This window comes from Kogia breviceps, chromosome 1, assembly GCF_026419965.1.
Source record: "Kogia breviceps isolate mKogBre1 chromosome 1, mKogBre1 haplotype 1, whole genome shotgun sequence".
Taxonomy (NCBI): Eukaryota; Metazoa; Chordata; class Mammalia; order Artiodactyla; family Physeteridae; genus Kogia; species Kogia breviceps.
Genome location: NC_081310.1, coordinates 117,937,218 through 117,959,514, shown reverse-complemented (window position 1 = coordinate 117,959,514; position 22,297 = coordinate 117,937,218). Strand labels below are relative to the sequence as shown.

At 36.7% G+C, this 22,297-nt stretch overlaps 1 protein-coding gene across 4 annotated transcripts in view; it reads right to left on the bottom strand.

Annotated features, from left to right (window-relative positions):
- The window catches only part of MAGI3 (membrane associated guanylate kinase, WW and PDZ domain containing 3), a 255,355-nt gene that overhangs the window by 63,966 nt on the left and 169,092 nt on the right, over positions 1–22,297 (bottom strand). For 2 of the 4 annotated variants that reach the window (XM_059060460.2, XM_059060494.2), the window contains exons 4-6: positions 16,155–16,364; positions 9,952–10,129; positions 8,287–8,366 (exon numbers count right to left, since the gene is read on the bottom strand). In XM_059060460.2, coding sequence (XP_058916443.1) covers positions 8,287–8,366; positions 9,952–10,129; positions 16,155–16,364 — 468 coding nt within the window. The remainder of the gene's footprint in view (positions 1–8,286; positions 8,367–9,951; positions 10,130–16,154; positions 16,365–22,297) is intronic. The other 2 variants (XM_059060470.2, XM_059060502.2) reach the window with 1 other exon arrangement.

The following is a 22,297-nucleotide window of genomic DNA, read 5'->3' as shown; positions in this document are numbered from 1 at the left end:
TGATATGGGAAAAGTGCCTAGTACCATTGGACACTTAAGAGATGGCAGGTTTTTAAAAGTCAGAATTGACAGAACACGGAACTGGGAGGACGTCATGTCATTTGGTGATGGCAGGAAGCTCAGGTATAGAGAATATTTAACTCAGTTTGGGAGGTGTTACATTTGAGGGGCTATGCAACATCCTTATAGAGATATCCAACAATCTCTTGGAAATATGAACCTGGTCCTCAAATGAGAAATGTAGGAAGATAAGGATTTGGGAGACATTGTAGTTAAAGCCATGGCAGCGGACAAGATTACCTAGATAAATTGTGAATAGAAAAAGATGGAGAATAGAAGCTTAGGAGCATTAACAATTTAAGGAGCAGAGACAGTAAGAATAGTCAGGGGGAATGATGTCAAAGAAGACAGAAGAGGAGAGCATGGTCAATGCTAACAAATGCTTCATAAAGCTGTAAGGACTCAAGATAAGGGCTAAAAAGAGTCCACTAAGTTTGGCAATCAGGCCGGAGGTTATTGGTAACCTTAAGAAAACCAGTTTAACTAGAAAGGTAAGGGGCACAATTCTGCATATTGTAGTATTAAAGAGTAAAATAAAAGGTGGAACCCTTAAGAAGAGAGCCTTTTTTTTTTTTTTTTCTTTTTCTTTTTTTTGGAAACTTGGTTGTGAAAAACATAGTGTGAGAACTGTGGAGAAGTAGGGTCAAGAGAAAACGTGGTAATTTACTTTTGAGATAGGAGAGATCTAACCGTATTTTTCTGTGTTAGAAGCTAAAGCATTCCCCCCAAAAGCTGACTCAAAAGGCAAAACTATTTCTGGCATATCAAGCAGTTGATTGTTTCTAAAGCCCATGAATTTATCTTTCCTCTTCTCCAAATAGGATTTTTCTTATTTAAATATATGAATTACAATTGTTTTCTCATTGTGGAGCTCTAGTCAGTTGATAATTTTCTTTTACCATTCTCTAAATTCTAAAAACGATATCGACGTTCAATACATTTTAGTAAAAATGTCTTTAGTAAAAAATTTAATCTTTCTTTCATCTTAAGAGAAAAGGAGTGGGTTGAGAGTAAAATGGATTCCTGATGTTGAATTTTTAAGATAAAACAATTTAACTAAATTTACCTAAAACAATTATTTTAAGTGGAAGATAAATATGTACATCAATTAAACCATCAGATATGGTATAAAAACACAGGTTCTGAATATCACAAGACTGGGAGAAAAGGGCAAGTTTTAGAAACTGTGAGGTTTTTCTAGAAGATCTTAAATGTTCAGCAGAATGCAAACAACATCTTAAACTATAAAAACTGACATTTAAAATATTGTTATTACTATCCCCTTTTGAACATGTACTCTGTGCAAAGTATTGTGGAAATTACCAATGTAAGTCAGATACAGTCTAGTCTGGAAATAGCCTATTGTGGGAAGAGACAAAATATACAGCAAAAGTGAAAAAGATTGGCCGAGCATAAAACGAATAGGTTGAAGGTTCCAAATTTTGGGGTCCCCATAGTGAAGTACAGGTGATGTTAGAAAGGCACACCCAGTAATGGGGGTGGGAGAGTAACTCTTACGATTAAAATATTTTGAATATCCTTAAATACTGAGTGCAATTTTGGTTGCTCTATCTTAAGAAAGATATAATTAAGATGACCATATAATGTATTCTACACTTTTGAAAGTAAAAGGGGACACTTATTAATTATGCTGGGACAGCAGGAATAAACTGGATTAGGCCTTGGCCAACCAAGACATATGGTCACCCATAATGTAAAGAGCATTAGTGGAACACACTCATCCAGAGAAACATTTCCAGTTTCTCTGAGCCCCTTTACTTTGTTCTCCAAGGAAGAAAGAATGTCTTATCTGACTGGTGGGTTTTACAGAATGAATTCTACATGCTTGGCTCAGGGCCTCTTGGGTTCTCTTGCTGTTCTGGATGCTACCCTGCCCGCAGAGAGGGTGTAATCTGGTCTTTTCACCATGTCTGCCTTGTGGGAGAGGTCAAACAGCTGAACAGAGACCAGAGATTGAGTTTGCTTAAGTCTGCCTCCTGTAGGGGTAAAATACTAGTAAGCCCAATAGAGGTGCAGAGCTAAAGCTATGTTCACTCAGCAGATGGTATTCTAACCTCATCTCTGTTTCCTGTGTCTTATTTCTCTATTGACTCCTCACTAGTGAATGAAGACAGAATTCTTTTTTGTTTTTAACTTTTTTTTTTTTTTCGGCCATGAGGCATGTGGGATACTAGTTCCCTGACCAGGGATTGAACCCTCACCCCCTGCATTGGAAGCACGGAGTCCTAACCACTGCACCACCAGGAAAGTCTGAAGACAAAATTGTTATTTATTGCTTCCCTCAGAACCTTAAAGAGATTAAATATTATTTTCAAGAAGGATGACCAAAATAATCTGGAGCATAGAGTAGCTTCTTTCCTTCTTTTCCTTTCTTTCCTTTCCTCCTTCCTTCCTTACATCCAAACATTTAAGTCTCTACTGAAGGGATATATAGATAAGACAAAATCCTTGCTCCTATAGAGTGTAGGCACCTAGTAACAATGCAATGTAGTAGTAAGTGCTACAATAGAAACATGCATGTGGTACTGTTGCGCGCAGAGGAGAGAACACCTAATCCTGACCTGGAAGAGAATGAATGACAGAGGAGGCTACAAAAAATTATACTTTACATCTGAGCTTAAAAGGATAAGTAGGAACAAGCCAGGTGGACACAGGGAAAAAGGCTGGTTCCTGGCAGAAGAAATGGGCCTGTGGCAAAGGCAAAGATAAAAATGTGTCATACTTATGGCATGATAATACTTTGGGAGAGAAATATAGAATACAGTTCAGTTACAAAAAATCTTCAGTACTTCCCCATGGAGTCTCGACTTTATTCTGCTGACAGTAGGGAGCCGTTAACTATAATGGCCATTAACCTGAGCAAGGGAGAGGTATGAAGGCAGTTATATTTTAGAAAGATTAATTGACAATGTAGCTAAAGGTTTTTGATCATGTAGCCTTATCACTAAAATATCCGACAATGTACTTCCAAGAGATTTATATATATATATATTCATAAACATATACATACTACTCTACTAACATGTATTTACATAATAAAGCATACACAAAATAGAAGTTAGAAAGGAGATGGGGGGCTTCCCTGGTGGCGCAGTGGTTGAGAGTCTGCCTGCTGATGCAGGGGATGCGGGTTTGTGCCCCAGTCCAGGAAGATCCCACATGCTGCGGAGCGGCTGGGCCCGTGAGCCATGGCCGCTGAGCCTGCGCGTCCGGAGCCTGTGCTCCGCAACGAGAGAGGCCACAACAGTGAGAGGCCCGCATATCGCAATAAATAAATAAATAAATAAATAAAAATAAAAAATAAAAAGGAGATGGGAGAATTTCCTGGCGGTCCAGTGATTAAGACTCCATGCTTCCAATGAAGTGGGCATGGGTTCCATTCCTGGTTGGGGAACTAAGATCCCACATGCCGCGGGGCACAACCAAAATAAATAAATAAAAAATAAAAAGGAGATGAAGACTAAATAAACAATTATCCCTAGTTTACCTCAATGTGGTTTAAAAAAGCTCACATGAGGTGTATGAGAAGTGTCAGCTCTGCCATTTTCTCACTGTTAGCTTGGGCTTATATATTTGTATTATCTTCAATCAGCAGTGTCTTTGTTGAAATCTTTTTAAGCCACATTTTCATTTTGTGTGGATTAAAAACCATGTAACATAGTCTATAAATCCACTTAACTGTGCACAAGTAACTGCAAAACTTTACAGGGCTCTTGTCTTGGCGAGAGCAAGGGTGTCACCCATGTTCTTCCCTCAAGACAGTCTGGGGAGTGTACATGATTATCTGACATATAGAATGAGGTAGAATGCCATTACCAATCTGTACATAAAATAGTAGAGAAGCTCAATTTATTTTTTCCCAATAGAAACATTACGAAAAGTTCTGACATTTTCTTCCTGTGCCCGAACAGACAGTTGGAACACCACCATTTTACAGACCACTGGCAGGCATCAAAGATATACTGGAGAAGAACTGTAGGAAAAAAAGACCAAGAAAAATCCAAGCATGTGGTAGTCAGAGGAAGGGAGAGGAAGATACAAAAAAAAAAAAAAAAAAAAAAGCATGAATAGATAGAGGCATAGGTAGCTATGTGAAAAAGCAAATAGAGAAAAATGTTCATTATAATACATGTATTCACTAAAAAAGTCTTTCAGTTTTTCTATGTTAGAAAATTTTCATAATAATATATTGGCAAAATATAGAAAAAAGAAAGAGCAGCAGGGATTGGAAACTATACAGGGAATAGAGCAAACAGAGAGGAAGAAGCAAAAGTGACTCAAAAGGATTTTCGCCCAGACGATTATGAGGGTGGTACCTATGACAGAAAGAGGAATGGGGTGACTATGGGGGAAAGATGCTAAATTCAGTTTTAAATATGTTTATCTGAAGTGCTAGTAGGGCAATCAAAAAGAAAGTCTCAAATGTAATGGGAAATACAGAAACAGCATTCAGAACAGAGGACAATACTAGAGGTATTAGATAAGGAGCCCAGCTACAGTAAATTGATAGTTAAGGTAATGAAAATAAATACATTCTACAAGAGAAGCAGGAAAAGGCAGAGAATTGAACTGAAACAATTAGTCGGGAGGAAAAGGAATGGAGCCTAGCAAAAGAGACATGCCCGAGAAGACTAATACCACATTCACAATCTTTAAAAAGTCCAATTCTATAGTATTACATATTCTAGTTTACCTTCACAATGGGTGACTTCACCATAAGAAACTTACTATGAAGAGCCTTACAGACAAAGGAAGTATAATAAATTATTTTAAAAATTATTTTGAGGTATAATTTACATTCAACAAAATACACAGATCTTAAGTGCTCATTCAATGATTAAAATATTGGTTTAAGTGCTTGTTCAAGTATAAAAAATGAGTTTTGGCAATTGCATGGCCTATATAACCGTCACCCCAAACAAGGTGGAGAATATATCCATCATTCCAGAGGATTATTTCAATTCACCATTCTCCCCTCCAACCCCATCATTTTCTGACTTCTATCAGCATAGATGAGTTTTCCTGGTTTTAGGCTTTAAATAATAGATAATTAAGTATCCATTCTTTTGTGTCTGGCTTCTTTCATTCAACATGTTTCTGAGGCTCATCCATGTTGTTGAGTGTTATCAACAGCTTTTTCTTTTTATTGATGAGTAGTATTTCATTGCACGAATATACCACAACAGGAGAATGTTTATCCATTCTCCTGTTGATGAATATTTGGGATGTTTCCAGGTTGGAGCTATTATGAATAAGGCTGTCATGATCATTCAGGTAGTCTTCTGGGGAACATGTGTTTTCATTTCTCTTGACATAACACCTCATAGGTAACTGCCAACATTTCTCCAGAGTGTTCACATAATTTTATATCCCCACCAACAAGTAAAAGATCCATTGCTCTACAATCTCACGGATCTTTGGTATTGTCAGTGTATGTGACTTTAGCCCTTTTAGGGGGTGTGAATGACATCTCACTGTAGAGACGATTAATGATAAGCACCTTTTTATGCTTTTTTAAAAACTGAGGTATAGTTGATGTACACACCTTTCCATGTTCTTAATTGGCTATTCTTTATCTTCTTTTGTGAAATGTCTGTTCAAGTTCTTTGGCCATTTTATTTTATTTTTATTTATTTATTTTTGGCTGCATGGGGTCTTCGTTGCTGTGCGTGGGCTTTCTCTAGTGGCGGTGAGCAGGGTCTACTCTTCATTGTGGTGCGTGGGCTTCTCATCGCAGTGGGTTCTCTTGTTGCAAAGCACGGGCTCTAGGCATGCGGGCTAAAGTAGTTGTGGCACGCGGGCTCAGGAGTAGTGGCTCATGGGCTCTAGAGAGCAGGCTCAGTAGTTGTGGTACCCAGGCTTAGTTGCTCCACGGTGTGTGGGATCTTCCCAGACCTGGGCTCAAACCCGTGTCCCCTGCATTGGCAGGTGGATTCTTAACAACTGCGCCACCAAGGAAGTCCTCTTTGTCCATTTAAAAAAGTAACTTTATTGAGGTATAATTTACATATCACATAAAATTGTTCTGCTTGAAAAAATGTACAATTCATTGATTTTTAATAATTTACTGAGTTGTGCAACCATCACCACAATCCAGTTTTGGGAAATTTCCATCACCCCAATAAGATCCCTTGTGCTGTTTACAATTAATCTCTATTCCCTTCCTTAGCACTGGGCAACCATTAATCTACTTTGGCTCTATAGATTTGCCTATTCTGGACATCTTATATGAATGAAATCATGCAATACTTGATCTTCTGTGTCAAGTTTCTTTCACTTGGCATAACAGTTTTTGAGGTTCATTCGTACTGTAGTATGTATAGTATTTCATTTCTTTTTATTGCTGAACAATATTCCATTGTATGATTACACCACATTATATTTATCCATTCATTGTTTGATGGACATCTGAGTTGTTTCCACTTTTTAGCTATTACGAATAGCACTACTACGAATATTTACATTCAAGTGTATGTGTGGACACTTTTTCATTCCTCTTGGGTAGATATCTAGGAGTGGAAGTGCTAGGTGATATGGTAAATTTATATTTAACCTTTTAAGAAACTGCCAAACTGCTTTTCAAAGCAGCTGTACTATTTTACATTCTGCCCAGCAATATACAAGGGTTACTGTTTTTCTCCATCTTTGCTAATCTCAAAATCATGAAGATATTCTCCTAAATTTTCTTCCAAAAGCTTCAGGGTTCTAGCTTTGAGCCATCTCAAATTATTTTTTGTACATGGAGTAAGGATGTAGTTGAAGTTCATTTCTCTTTATGAATATCCAATTGTTCCAGCACCATTTGTTAGAGATTTTCCTCCCCTCACTGAACTGACTTGGCATCTTGTCTGCAAATTAAGTGATCACATATGTGTGCATCTATTTCTGGATTCTCTTATGCCGTTCCAATGATCCATGTTCTAGCCTATGGATAGAAGACACTCTTGATTACTGTAGCTTGATAGTACATCTTCAAATCTGGTAGCCTAAGTCCTTTATCTTTGTCCTTTTTAAAGTCTGTTTGGCTAACTAGAGTCTTTGTACAGTATTTCCATGTATATTTTAGAATCAGTTTGTCAGTTTCTTAAAAACAGACTTTTAGAATTTTGATTGGGATTGTATTGAATCTAGATATCAATTTAGGGAGAATGAACATCATTAACAATATGTGTTATCCTATCTACATAGTATATCAATGAGCACAGTATATCTCTTCAATTATTTTAGGTCTTGATTAATTTATTTCAGTGATGTTTTGTAGTTTTTAGTGTAGAGGACTTGCACATCTTTCAGTAGATTTGCTCCAAGGTATCTTTTTAAAAATATCATTACAAATAAATTTTAAATATTTCATTTTCCAATTGTTTATTCCTAGAAAAGTTCTATCATGCTGAACAAAATATGTATCAATTCTGCTTAAATTTTTTTCATAGACTGGAATTCAATCTATAGGAGGACTATCTGACTTTCATTCTAATCCATTCTTTTTTTTTTTTGAACCAAGGTAAATAATTTCTGATGAGTCATATAAAATGAATGCAAACTTTATTCATCTATACTCTATATTCAAGAAGGCACAGCAAACATTTTGGCTGGGGTAAATTCTATACTTATTTGTAAGACTATACCATTAAATAGAACCTATAACATACAAGACAGACAAGCATTATTATCTAATGATTCTCAGAGAGATAATTTTTCTACCAAGCAGTAAAAATTATGTGTGGGTGAGAGGTATATTAAAGACTTTCACTGAGTTTCTATTGCTGCTGTAAATGGCAAAGGATTATAAATACTGGCATATCTATCCTAGTGATACTAAATTAAATATATTTTTGAGATTAGCAGGCATGATGAGGCTACCCTGTGGTTGAGAATGCACCTAACTTATTAAACTATTTATTTAGAATTTTAAAAGTTTCTTTTAAAACAAAGTTTAAAACATGGCAAATTCATTTTTATTAAGGTTTTTTTTAAAAAAGGATTTAATTGTATACTTCTCAAAAAAAGGGAAATAAAGACTCTCACAAAATTAGATGTGATGACATAATGACCAGAATCAGCTGATTATGATTTCCACCCACTCCTTATGTGCTTATGCACATTATGGTTTGTTTAGGATTTTGGAAAACTTATTATCTAAGCAAGAAGAGCAAGAAGGGATAAAGAGAATAAGTATGGTATAAAAGGTTTCTGAATCTCTACCTCCGTCTTCACAGTCTTCAGGGGCTTTGGCTTTCTTACAAAGACGAGGATCCAACCAGGTGGTTGTCTTGGTATTGTGGCTGTTGAACAAAGATTTCAATTAGAAACAGTAAAATAAAGAGGGAGAAAAGTATTTCAAAAGCAAAGATGAAAAGTGAATAAAAGGTATATGATGTTTGAACATTTATCTCCTACAGGCTTCATTTGTATATCTCTGATTCAATAGTCCTGTTGTTCTCAGTCTATTACTTCAAAACTGCCACAGAAGAAAGGTAATGCTAGAGGCACTAATTTGAGAATGAAGACTCTTAAAGAAGGGATAAAATGTTAAGTGCATAATAACAGATGCTTATCTAAGCAGTCAAAAATGTTTCAGAGGGTGGGCACATGGCCCATACTGTGCATTATCTTAGCCAAAAAAGCTGCCCTGAAAACCCTGTTTACTTGCTGGCTGAATTCCTTCCTCTCTCGCTCCAAAAACACTTTATTTCTTAGGTGCCTGTGATGTGTGGGCATTGCGCTGAGGACTGAGAATACAGAGATGAACAATCAGAGTCTCTGCCCTCACTGGGACTCTTTAAAAATAAAAGAGTTAAGTAAAATAAAAAGTTTTAGGGCTTCCCTGGTGGCGCAGTGGTTGAGAGTCCACCTGCCAATGCAGGGGATACGGGTTCGTGCCCCGGTCCGGGAAGATCCCACATGCTGCGGAGGAGCTAGGCCAGTGAACCATGGCCGCTGAGCCTGTGTGTCCGGAGCCTGTGCCCCGCAACGGGAGAGGCCGCAACAGTGAGAGACCCGCGTACAGCAAAAAAAAAAAAAAAAAAAGAAAAAATTTTAAAGTGGACTTCCCTGGTGGTCCAGTGGTTAAGACTCTGCGTTCCCAATGCAGTGGGCCTGGGTTTGATCCCTAGTCAGGGAACTAGATCCTGCATGCCGCAACTAAGAGCCCACGTGCCGCAACTAAGAGCCCACGTGCCTCAACTAAGACCCGGAGCAGGTCGGACCCAGGTCACCATGCAGTAAATACTAATGTTAAAACAAAGCCATCACACTGCTGAGTAGACAGTGTTATAGTTTAAGTATCTGAAATATGAGGATCTTAAAGAAAGAAAAATCCTGGAAGAAAATATATACGAAGGCAATAAAATATAAATTAAAGTTATTATCAAAGCAGTGGGAGAATAACAATGTGATCAAAGGATCTTTTCTTGGTGTTTCCAATTTGAGATTAATTCACTAATCTCTACGTTGATCTCTAGGTCTGAAAATATTTAGCTCAGTTAATAAATATGGCCCCCTTCCAAATGATGGTAATTTGTGAAGTGCTCATTAAGTTGGACACTCTACCCAAAAGGTTAAAAAAAAAAAAGGCAAAGTAAAATATCCTTTATTCCTTGCATTTTTCATTATTAGTGATAAATCTGTTTTTAATCCTCCTGTTTTTTATAAAACCAGATGTCAAATACAATATTCCTTTATCCAAATCAAATAAAAATGAAATATCATCCAGGGAAACAATCAGATTAAGAATCAATTGTAACTTGTATGAAAAATATTTTTAAAGAAAAAAAAGAAATGGAAGGCTTGTGAAATGAGGTTAAGAAAATTTAAAGGCAAGTCTCACAGTGGCAGGGCACATTAGAAAAGATACAGACATGTGCTTACTCGATGAAGTAGATCATCCCCGTATCAGTGTAGGCCATTTCCCAGTTTTTGGGGAGCGGTTCCAGATTCTCGTCTCTCATCATATAATTTCTAAAGTCCATGGAACTATTTGTTTGGTTGTAACTTGGGACAGTCTTTATCCAATCAGACGACTCAGAATGCCTCTCTCTGTTTTCTGCTATTCCAACAGAACAGCATGAAAAGTAGGTGAAGTTACATTCTCTTCAAACAGCCTTAATTCTAACAAAATGCCAAACATATATTACAAATTTCCTTGTCTACTATGTCCATATTCTGCTATAACTTTTGAAAAAACAAATAAACACACTGATTTTCTTTTCATTTGCTAAGTGACATTAACCCTGTACAGCACCTCTGATGCCAGTCAGGGAAAGAAGCAAAAAAACAATGATAGAATCAATTCTGTATATACTAAATACAGATCAATCAATATTATACTAAAACAACAGCCACGGCAGCACCTATACGGTCCTTTTATGTGCCAGGCTCTATTTTCAGGACTTTACGTATATTAACTCATAATTCTCACAGCAACCCTGTGAGTATATATTATTACTATTGCCATTTTATAGAAGAGGAAACTAAGGCCCAGCAAGGTTAATAAGTTAATTTAGTCAAGGTTACACAGCTAATAAACAGCAAAGCTAGGATTTGAATTTAAAGGGTCCATGTTCTTAACTGCTTTATCAAGTTGCCTCGTGCACATTTAACACAGGCCTTTAAAATAATACTAAGTTTTAAAAATTAAACTCAATAGACTTACTGTTAAATATAATTCTCTGTTGGTAATATTAAAATCCTTTTAGAGTTCCAAAGTCTGCAATGTAGGTAAGAATACTAAAATTTGGTAACTCTCTAGGGAGTTCACAATTCATGCACTTAAAAGTTGTTTCTAGAACTTAAAAGATAATATAACTGTAATAACTCCAAACTTCAGGCAATGCTTCAGTATCAGAGACTCTTAGAAGAGGCCTTAGATGTCAATATATGTCATTCTTTATAGTACTTCCACTCCAACCATCCTTTATCCAACCAAGTTCTATAATCCACTAATCCTACTACTTACTGCCTTTCACTGTTCCTCACCCCCATCCATGCCCTAGCTATGTCCTCACTGCCCTACTTACCCAACTTAAATTCCATGATCAACCACTATAATCACTCCCTTGTAAATATTCCTGATTCCTTTTTCCCTACTTTACTTCACCATACTTGACTGGCTGAACTATAATTCTGCTTAAATCTTACTCTCCACATACTCCTCACCAGTGTATGTAGCTGAATGCAGGCGATAGTAACTACTTCACTTTTAACTCATGATAAGTAGCCTCAAGGGGGCATTTAATGATGTATGACAATCACAGGGCATTTCTTTAGTCCATTCGCTCTGACTCTCCTAGATAATAATTTCATACCTTCCTTCTCCTTAAATCTTCTACTTCTGCCTTATCCCTAATCTCATTTGATGACCTTGTTTCCTATATCACTGAGAAAACAGAAGCAAACAGAACTTCCACAAATTCCCACCATTATATCTACATAGCAACTGTGCCCATTTTACTCTACCTTCTGTTACAGTGGAAGAACTAACTGTGTTTCTAAGCAGATACCTCCATCCCCTCTTGCCTACAGCAATTCACCCTCTCTCTCTCTCACCACCAATCTTTCTTACCTAGTAGATCACATCCATCCTTTTTTTTTTTTTTTTTTTTAACAAAATGCAACCAAAAACCCAAAGAACAAACAGAAGATCCTAAATAAACCCTCAAGTTTGGTCTTAGGGTTTTACATATACCAACGACACAGGAGATCATAAATGACATAACTAACATAGCAAGGACAGCAGTATATGGTGCACAGCGTCCCAAGATAACCCTGCCTAAACCCCCTGTGGATATACTAACAGGTACTGTGGCTACACATTGTTACAATAAAATATCATCTTCCTCTCACCCATTGGTTCATAGCTGTAATCAGATCCCTTATCCAAAATGTGCCTCAGAGGACTTTCTTTGGGGATAGTTGAAACTTTCGCCATTTTAAAAGATAGAAATTCAAGACAAACAAATAAGTTATTTCTCCATTCTTTAAAAGGAAATTAAATAATTCTCTTTCCCCTCTAGCAACCCCATCCCATTTCTCTCCTTTTTACACCAAACCTCCTTAAAAGAGTTTATAGTTGCTACCTCCACTTCCACTCTTCCATTTGCCACTGGAACTCGTTCCAATAAGGCTTTTGATCACTCATCAAAAAAACTGTTCTTACCAAGATCACCAGTCATCTCCACATAGCTACATCCAACGATCAATTCTCAGTGCCCATCTTACTTGAGCTATCAGTAGCATCTGACATGATGGATCTCTCTTTCTTGAAACACTCTCTTCCCCTGGCGTCCAGGACACTACACTCTCCTGCTGCTCCTTCTACCTCTCTGGCTCTTCTCTGTCTCCCTGATCTCCATATATTAGAGTGCCTTCTCAAGGTTCAGTGCTTGGATCTTTTCTCTTTCTACACTCACTCTCGTGGTGATCTCACTGTGTCACTGCTATACAAGCTATATACTGATGGTGTCCAAATACGGATTTTCAGATCAGAACACAGACTTTTAAATCCAACTTCAAGCACATTTCCATTTGGATGTCTAATGAACATCTCAAACTTAAATATCCCAACCACAGATCCCATTCCCAACCCAAACTGACTCCTTTTACCTGTCTCATTTCAATACATGCAACTCCATTCTTGCAGATACTCAAGTTAAAACCCTTGGAGTGACCTCTGACTCTGCCCTCTCGTATCTTATATCCAGTCTGTTGGCAAATGTTATTGGCTCAGGCCACTTCTTACCTCTCATGCCTTCACTGGGTCTAAGCCACCATTTTTCACTTAAATTACTGCAATAACCTCCTAACTGGTACCCTTGTTTATGCCCATGCCCTCCTACTGCCTTTTCTCAATACAGTAGTCAGAATAAGCCTATTAAGTTAAAAGCTGTTTTATCATGGTACTCTTCTACTTAAATCCATATAATCCTTTCTCATCTCAGAATAAAAAGCAAAATTCTTCCAATGACCTATAAGATCCTATTATAATATGCATTTCCACCACCCCACCCCCATCATTGTCTGATTGACTTCATTGTTACTACTCTAGTCTATTCCCTTCCAGCACTCTGCCCCAAACATATATAATGGATTGTCCACATTGTATCCAACCACACTGGTTTCCTTGCTCTTGTCTGAATAATCCAGGGATGCTCCCACCTCAGGGCATTTGTACTTCTAATTCCCTCTGGCTGGAATGTTCTTCCCCAGGATATTTTGAGCACTACCTTCACTTCTTGCCATGTCCACTTCTTGGTAAGGTCTTCTCTGACACTCTATCTAAAATTGCAAACCTTGGCCACCGCTACTTTTTATCCTTCCCCTCCTCTGCTTTTTCTCCTTAGCACCATCTAACATACTATATGTTATTCATTTATGTTGGATAATTCTGTCTCTCCCACCAGAAGGTAAGGTTCATGAAGACAAGATAATTTTGTCTGTTTTGTTCACTGCTTTATTTCCAGCTTTTAGAACAATGCCTAGCACTTAGTAGCCTAGCAGGTGCTCAATAAATATTTGCTGAATGAATAATATGAATGAAACACATGATTTATTATCTATGCAGAAAAAGTGATAGAAATTAAAAGGCACCCAATGTATAAATCAATCTGGAATAGAGTTACATTCTTGGGATATATATATACTGGAGGAAAGTAGAAGCAACTATATGAGCAATAATACTTTCCTGAATATAGTTTCAAGAGACTGCATAAAGGAGTTTGCTTAATAGCCAATGATTTGAAAATGTTTTTTATATAACACCAACTCTTGGAAAAAATTTTAGCATTATTATATAACATGTGTCATCCTATTGCAGCATATTAGCATTCTTACGTTAATTCTCATCAAGATATAAAATAATATACATATTGGTATATACAAATAAACCTCCACCTATCCTCTCCTACTTCCATCCCCAGCAATTTACTGATCTTTCAAGGCAGGGATTCTAGTCCCCCAAAGCAATACACAAAGCAACTTTGAATAAGTTAACAACCATGGTTAGTACTTACTCAGAAAAGACCAAGGGCTTTTAGCCTTTTCTTCTATTGCTTTTTCCTTAAAATATTCTGAATATATTCTGTTACAAAGAAATATATACTCCAGTGGAAGAATCCTATGGTTGCTACATACAAGAGGGAGTGTACAAACTGCCTCCCACACACTCTTGGATACACTCCCTTTAAATATTAACAGTGAAGAGTCTGGAACACCTGATTTAACAGCTGTTTTACATGACAAACATAAACTATGGAGCTTACAGATGGGTTGACCTCTAAGGGAACTGCAGTGCTCACTGAAAGGCTCTGCATTAGGAAGTTTAAAAAAAAGGGCACTTTCTTTTCCTTCAAATTAAGAACATATAAATTCCCATTTGGGGACAGAGTCATGGTTTCTAATCCCAGTCTTAAGCATTTAAAAATGTTAACATAATTTTGTGGGAGAGTAAAGTTGACATCAAAATCAAAAGTCTCTAGGATATGATGACTTCCCTTAACAACACTAAAGAATTAGATGTGAATTCACCTAAACCTTTTTAGACCCGTTTTCACCAAAATATATTGGTATAATTCATTGAGCGTATCTGCAACACAACAGTGTGAAATGTTAGGACCATAAAACAGGACTCACACTCTGGAGGGGGACACAAGCAATGAATGTATTAAAACAATAGATAACAGCAAATTTTAATAACTGATAGAGGAAAACAACAGGATATTTTGGGAAAATGATATGGTAATGGATTCTGCAAATTTGAAGATATAATCAAAGTTTTTCATTTATTAGTACAACGAAAATATTTTTTTAGCTTCTGCTATGTGCTAAACATGGTTTATGGCTCAAGAAATACCACAATGAACAAAACAAGCAAAAATTCTAACCCTTATGAAGCTTATATTCTAGTGTTTTGAATGGAATTATCATAAATAGCACTGAAATCAGTTCTGCTATGACTCTGTGGTTTCCTATTTATACTCTTAATTAGCAGTATAAGAATCTCCTAAGCCAGGGGTCTCAACCTCCAACCCCCAGGCCTCAGACTGGTACCAGTCCATGGCCTGTTGGGAACCGGGCCACACAGCAGGAGGTGAGGGGCAGGTGAGTGATTGAAGCTTCATCTGTATTTACAGCTGCTCCCCATCGCTCACATTACCGCCTGAACTCCGCCTCCTGTCAGATCAGCGGCAGCATTAGATTCTCTTAGGAGCGCGAACCCTACTGTGAACTGCACATGTGGGTGATCTAGGTTGCGCGCTCCTTATGAGAATCCAATGCCTGATGACCTGAGGTGGAGCTGAGGCGGTGATGCTAGCACTGGGGAGCGGCTGCAAATACAGATTATCATTAGCAGAGAGGTGTGACTGCCCAGAGACCATAATAAATCAATGTACTTGAACCATCCTGAAACCATCCCCCCCACTCTGCCCCAGTCTGTGGAAAAATTGTCTTCCATGAAACCAGTCCCTGGTACCAAAAAGATTGGGGACTGTTGTCCTAAGCAATCACTACATTATTTAGGGGTACCCAAAAGGAGAAGATTCTCCACCACTAAATTTCTGTTGGTTTTGCATTTAATGAAAAATTTGACAGTCAAGTTTGGAAATTTTCTTTGAGTGATTCAGAATTTAAACTCAAAATATTGCTAACAAACCTTTCAGATAATACTTATTAGCATACTTCTAAATCTTTGTCTTGGTTGAAGGCTATATATTAAAACATCTATATTTTGTTCAAATTCTGTAAAGTAGGACTTAGGCCAACAAGATTCCCATATTCAAGCACCAGAAATGAATCTCAAATCTTTTAGGCAGCAGGGTAATGGCATATTATATTATTATCAATACTAATGACAGTTTATAATTGATTTATCAAAACTGCCACTTGGAGCAACTCACTTCAGCTTACAAGACAGTCAACAGAGATACACTGTTTCACACAAAACCTTAAAAAAAACCCCTGAGAATCCCATCACTTTCTCTGCATGTGCTTTGTGGAAAATTTTACTACTTCCAATTCAGTGTCATATTAAAGTCAACCTTGAGGATCAGCCAGAAGTTGTTCATCTATTGACGAACCTGCATTTCCACTACCGTTAACAGCTTCCTTGTCTTCATCTTCTTCCTCTTCAGGAAGAGAACTGTCCATTCTTTCCATCTTGCTGACAGATGTAGTTCGTTTTCTTTGGGATTCTGTGTCAAACTCATTATCAAAGAGGACCTGATCAACTGGATCTGGCTGGAAAGGGCTGGGTTCTGCTGGAGGCTTGGGAGTTCCATAGAAGTTTCCTGAAGTGGACAAAATAACAGCTGCTGAAAGTGCTGAATACTGAATTGAGAGTCAGAACAAAATGATCTAGTGTATGTCTCTGCCCTGTTATCTTATACGGAAGTTTTTGAATACCCACTGTTGGCCAAAAGGAGGCCAAAGCACTTTTTCTTGGGAAAGGAGGAGGTAGAAAGACCAGGAAGAACTTATTTCTCAAGTGCCCTAACACTATATACTATCTAACATTATCTAACACTTCAAGACTATTTGTGTACTAAGGCCAGGAAGTTGACTTTACATATGTAGGTTAGTTATTCCTACAGAGCTTGCTTTGCATGAGTTCTATATTAGGGCCTAATTTCTGAATTTAAATGCATCAATGCTCTTGTGTAAGACTAACTGGCATAAAAAGTGGGAGTAAAGGAGAAGAACACTAATTCAAATAATTTTGTTCTGATATGTAACATAATGAATTATTTTGGTAAAATAAGGAAATATGCAGGCAAAGGATAAAGCTAAGAACCAACCAGTCTATTCTGAAATGTAGGCTCCTTATGTAAAAGTAATTTTTTAAAAGTTTTTCTGAGCATTTTAATTATGTTATTTTATCTGGCAATTTATTGAACAAATAGAGACTTTATTAGCATAACTCAATATTGGCTTACTCTCAGGAAAGCAAGAAATACTTTAATATGCTGTCTTGTAAATCAGTAATTTTTGCAGTAAAAATGAATGTCCCAGAATAGAATGAAAACAACTGAATATCTGCTCAGTTTTCCATGTAGTCCCCAATAGGCAGCCCCGTACGATGGAAAATGTTCAGTGGGTCTAGCTACATTAAAAGTTTGTGGCTCCTGCTAGTTTTGACCTTATATCAACCACTATATGCTTATGTTATAGAAAGATAAATATGGGCAGGGAATAAAATACTCATCATCCTCTTCTTTTATTTTTAAAAAAATCTCCAAATTCCTTGGCTCCTAAGGAGGTAATTAAGATGCTCATTCATATACAGTAAATTAATGGAGTATATAATGGATTATTTTTCAAGATGAAAAAAATATCAACAACAACATAGGTTGTTCACCACATCAGTGAGGCAAATCTACAAATAACATGGTTTACCTTAAGTCATGCTTGCTTTGAGGGGGAAAGTATTAAGATAAATTCTTTGGAAATTTGACTTTGGGAGGTAATTGTCATTAAAATACTCAAGACAATGGAATCAAAATAATAAGACTTTTCAACCACATCTTGCCTCTCCCCACTCAACTACTCCCTTGCTTCCAAATCCACGTTTGAAATGGAGTTACTCCTGTCATGCAGATGGATGGAAAGCTTCATACTAAAACAGACTAAGAGGATCTCTGCAAACTTTCTGGCCCATAAGTAAAGCAAGGACCAATGAAAAAGCCAGTTCACATTTCTCTGGGACAGAGGGCATAGAAATGCTCCAAACAGAGGTTTGGTTGGGGAATAGGATGCTCTAGGATCTCATTTTTTCCTGCATTATGTCCAATAATCATCCAAGAAATTTGGATGTACCATGAAAAAGTTAAAAGTCCAGTTTTACTTTTTTTTTCCCAGTTTTTCTAAGGATGTTAGTTTTACAGGAAACACTAGAAACACATTTTACCGTGTATTCTTAGTAATTATTATCTGACTCTAGGGCGAAAATGAGAGAAACTCAGGATATTGTGATTGCTATATCCATAATCACTGATAAGAACTTAGAACTTCGTAATAAATTCTGGCAGTTTCCTTATTTTAAAAAAAATTATTGGTTTAGATTAAAAAAGAAAACTAGCATTGCTTATAAGTAAATTGGATCTATTTTTCTTGAATTGTTGGTAAATATCAAGATTTCAGATACTGGAAGGTACAGAATTACAAGGTTTGTGAACCTTGACTATAGTTATTCACAGAAAAAGTTTTTCATCTTTTTGAAGCTGTTTTGGAGCTTTTTCTTTTTCCCTTTTTTCTTTTCTGAAGGGTTTTCATTTTTACAATAGAACAGTCAATGATTACATATTTTAAACCTATATAAAATCATAAACAAAAGTGTTAGAATAGTATTAGAAACTTATTTACTTATTTATTTACACATCCCCAGATAATAACTTTTGCCAGATTCCTTTCAGATCTCCCCTTTTTCCCTCTTTAATGACGCACATATACAGTCACATATATAATTAAAGCCCTAATTTCCTGTCTCTGTTCTTCCCACTCTCTCCCCGAGTTATCCTTATGTTGGTATATGTCATTTCCCTGTATATGATGTATACTTAGGACATATGTATATGCATACATAACATATAAATACTATTGTTTTAATAAAAGCTTCATGGAGTGATTATGACATTTCATATATTTTTTTCCAAACAGTATACTGTCCGTATCCTTTTGCAATCTTCTTTTTATACAACTGTATTTCTAAGACTTATTCCTGTTGACACATGTAGATTCTAGTCACCTGTTATATAATAGTCCATTTTTATGAACAAATTACAATGTATTTTATTAATTCCTCTACTAAAAGAGAGTTGGTTGCATTCCCTTATTGTTTCAAATGACGCTATAATGACTATTCGGGTACATGTCTGCATATGTACATTGACAAGGATTTTTCTATAGTAGGCATCCAGAAAAGGAACTGCTAGGTCAGAGTTAGGTGCATCTTTGAATTTACTAGCTATTGCCAAGATGCTCTCCAAAGGGACTGTATCATTATATACTCTCGCCAGCTGTGTACGGGGGTTTCCATTTCCCACAATTATCAGACTTTTAAATTTCTGTCAATCTTATGGGTGTGAAATGGTGGATGACTGTTCATGTTCTTAACAGAAGCAAATGTAGAGGAATATCTTCGTGATCTAAGGGCAGAGAACAACTTCTTAAACGAAACTTCAAAGCATAAATCATAAGGAAAACTGATAAATCTGATAGACAAAAGTTAAGGATTTCTGTTTAATGAAGAAACACAGGACAAGGTTATTAGGTGACAGAATGGGAGAAAATATCTATATCCAATAAGGGATTAATATCTAAATAACTAAGGAATGTCTACAAACTGGAATGTGATTGAGATCCCACTTTTTAAAAAATGGACAAAGCAAATAGACAATTTGCATTAGTCCAAGAAAACTAACAAGCATATGAAAAGATGCTCAAACTCTCTGACTACCAGAGAAACTAAAATTAAAATAAGATACCACTTCTAAAACCATCAGATTGGCAAAATTATAAAGCTGGATGATGCCAAGTGTTGAGGAGTACGTGGAGTCATTACCATATCTGCTACAGAACCAAATCCCTATGGCATTGCTGATGGGAATAGAGATTGCAGAGCTACCCAAAGCTACTTCATCACATTAACTATACGTATACCTTATAACCCAACAATTGGATACATATTCCACAGACATTCTCACACAGGTCTGTAAGAAGACATGTGTGAGGATGTTGCAGATTTATCTGTGGTGATGAGGAGTTGCAGGCAATCTGGAAGTCCATCACTAGGAGAATGGTTAGGTAGTGGATTCACAACATGGAGTACTCTACAGCAGTTAAAAAACAATGAACTATATGCAAATACAGTATAGCAACATGGATGAATCTAAAAAACACAGTAATAAGTGAAAACAGTTAATAACTAATGAGATACATTTAGAACATGGTCCAGATGTAAATAATAAATACATATATACAAGACACAATATACATTTTGCAAGAACACATGCAAACAAAAACATATACATTAAACACATCAGAATGGTTGCCTGTTAAGAGGGAGGTGAATGAGAGCAGGCTATTTGCATAAAAATAAAAAATAAGCGGCTGTCATTTCCTCTGAGAAATCTCCACTGGCCATCTTACCTAAATAAGATATTCCTATTATTTCCTTTAAATCCCTTGTTTTTGTTTCCTTCATAACATCTCGATTTAATTATTTTGTTTGTTTTTTGACTGCCTTCCCCACTAAGATATAGGATTTATAAAGGCAGTATCATTTAAATATTGCTCAGCACAGCATCTCTAGCCCCTCTGATAGTGCTTGGGACATAGTATGAAAGAAGGATCAAATAAATTAATAAATGAATGAAGGAGTCATGGGAGCTAAGTCCAGAAAGGGTGCTTGGGTCAAACTTAGCAGGCAAAAGGAAATCATGAAAGATTCTGAAGGAGAGAGACATGACCAGACCTGCACTTGAGGAGGACTAGCATAGTAGCAATGAGCAGGAGGGTTTGGAGAGAGGGAAAAGACTGGATTAAAGGAGATCAACTGCGACAGCCAGCATGAGCTAGTCCAGTGAGCCTACAATGAGGTGATGAAAGTAAACAGAAAAGCAGTAGAAAACTACAGGCCAATAACACTGATGTACATAGATGCAAAAATCCTCAACAAAATACTAGCAAACAGAATCCAACAGCACATTAAAAGGATCATACACCATGATCAAGTGGAATGTATTCCAGGAATGCAAGGATCCTTCAATATACGCAAATCAATCAACATGATACACCATTATTAACAAATTGAAGGAGAAAAACCATATGATCATCTCAATAGATGCAGAGAAAGCTTTCGACAATATTCAACACCCATTTATGATAAAAACTCTGCAGAAAGTAGGCATAGAGGGAACTTTCCTCAACATAATAAAGGCCATATATGACAAAGCCACAGCCAACATCATCCTCAATGGTGAAAAACTGAAACCATTTCCACTAAGATCAGGAACAAGACAAGGTTGCCCACTCTCACCACTCTTATTCAACATAGTTTTGGAAGTTCTAGCCACAGCAATCAGAGAAGAAAAAGAAATAAAAGGAATCCAAATCGGAAAAGAAGAAGTAAAGCTTTCACTGTTTGCAGGTGACATGATACTCTACATAGAGAAACCTAAAGATGCTACCAGAAAACTACTAGAGCTAATTAATGAATCTGGTAAAGCAGCAGGATATAAAATTAATGCACAGAAATCTCTGGCATTCCTATACACTAATGATGAAAAATCTGAAAGTGAAATTAAGAAAACACTCCCATTTACCATTGTAACAAAAAGAATAAAATATCTAGGAATAAACCTACCTAAGGAGACAAAAGACCTGTATGCAGAAAATTATAAGACACTGATGAAAGAAATTAAACACGATACAAATAGATGTAGAGATATACCATGTTCTTGGACTGGAAGAATCAATATTGTGAAAATGACTCTACTACCCAAAGCAATCTACAGATTCAATGCAATCCCTATCAAACTACCACTGGCATTTTTCACGGAACAAGAATAAAAAATTGCACAATTTGTATGGAAACACAAAAGGCCCCGAATTGCCAAAGCAATTTTGAGAACGAAAAATGGAGCTGGAGGAATCAGGCTCCCTGATTTCACACTACACTACAAAGCTACAGTAATCAAGACAGTATGGTACTGGCACAAAAACAGAAATATAGATCAATGGAACAGGATAGAAAGCCCAGAGATAAACCCATGCACCTATGGTCACCTTATCGTTGATAAAGGAGGCAAGAACATACAATAGAGAAAAGACAGCCTTTTCAATAAGTGGTGCTGGGAAAACTAGACAGGTACATGTAAAAGAATGAAATTAGAACACTCCCTAACACCATACACAAAAATAAACTCAAAATGGATTAGAAACCTAAATGTAAGGCCAGACACTATCAAACTCTTAGAGGAAAACACAGGCAGAACATTCTATGACATAAATCACAGCAAGATCCTCTTTGGCCCACCTCCTAGAAAAATGGAAATAAAAACAAAAATAAACAAATGGGACCTAATGAAACTTAAAAGCTTTTGCACAGCAAAGGATACCATAAACAAGACCAAAAGACAACCCTCAGAATGGGAAAAAATATTTGCAAATGAAGCAACTGACAAAGGATTAATCTCCAAGATTTATAAGCAGCTCATGCAGCTCA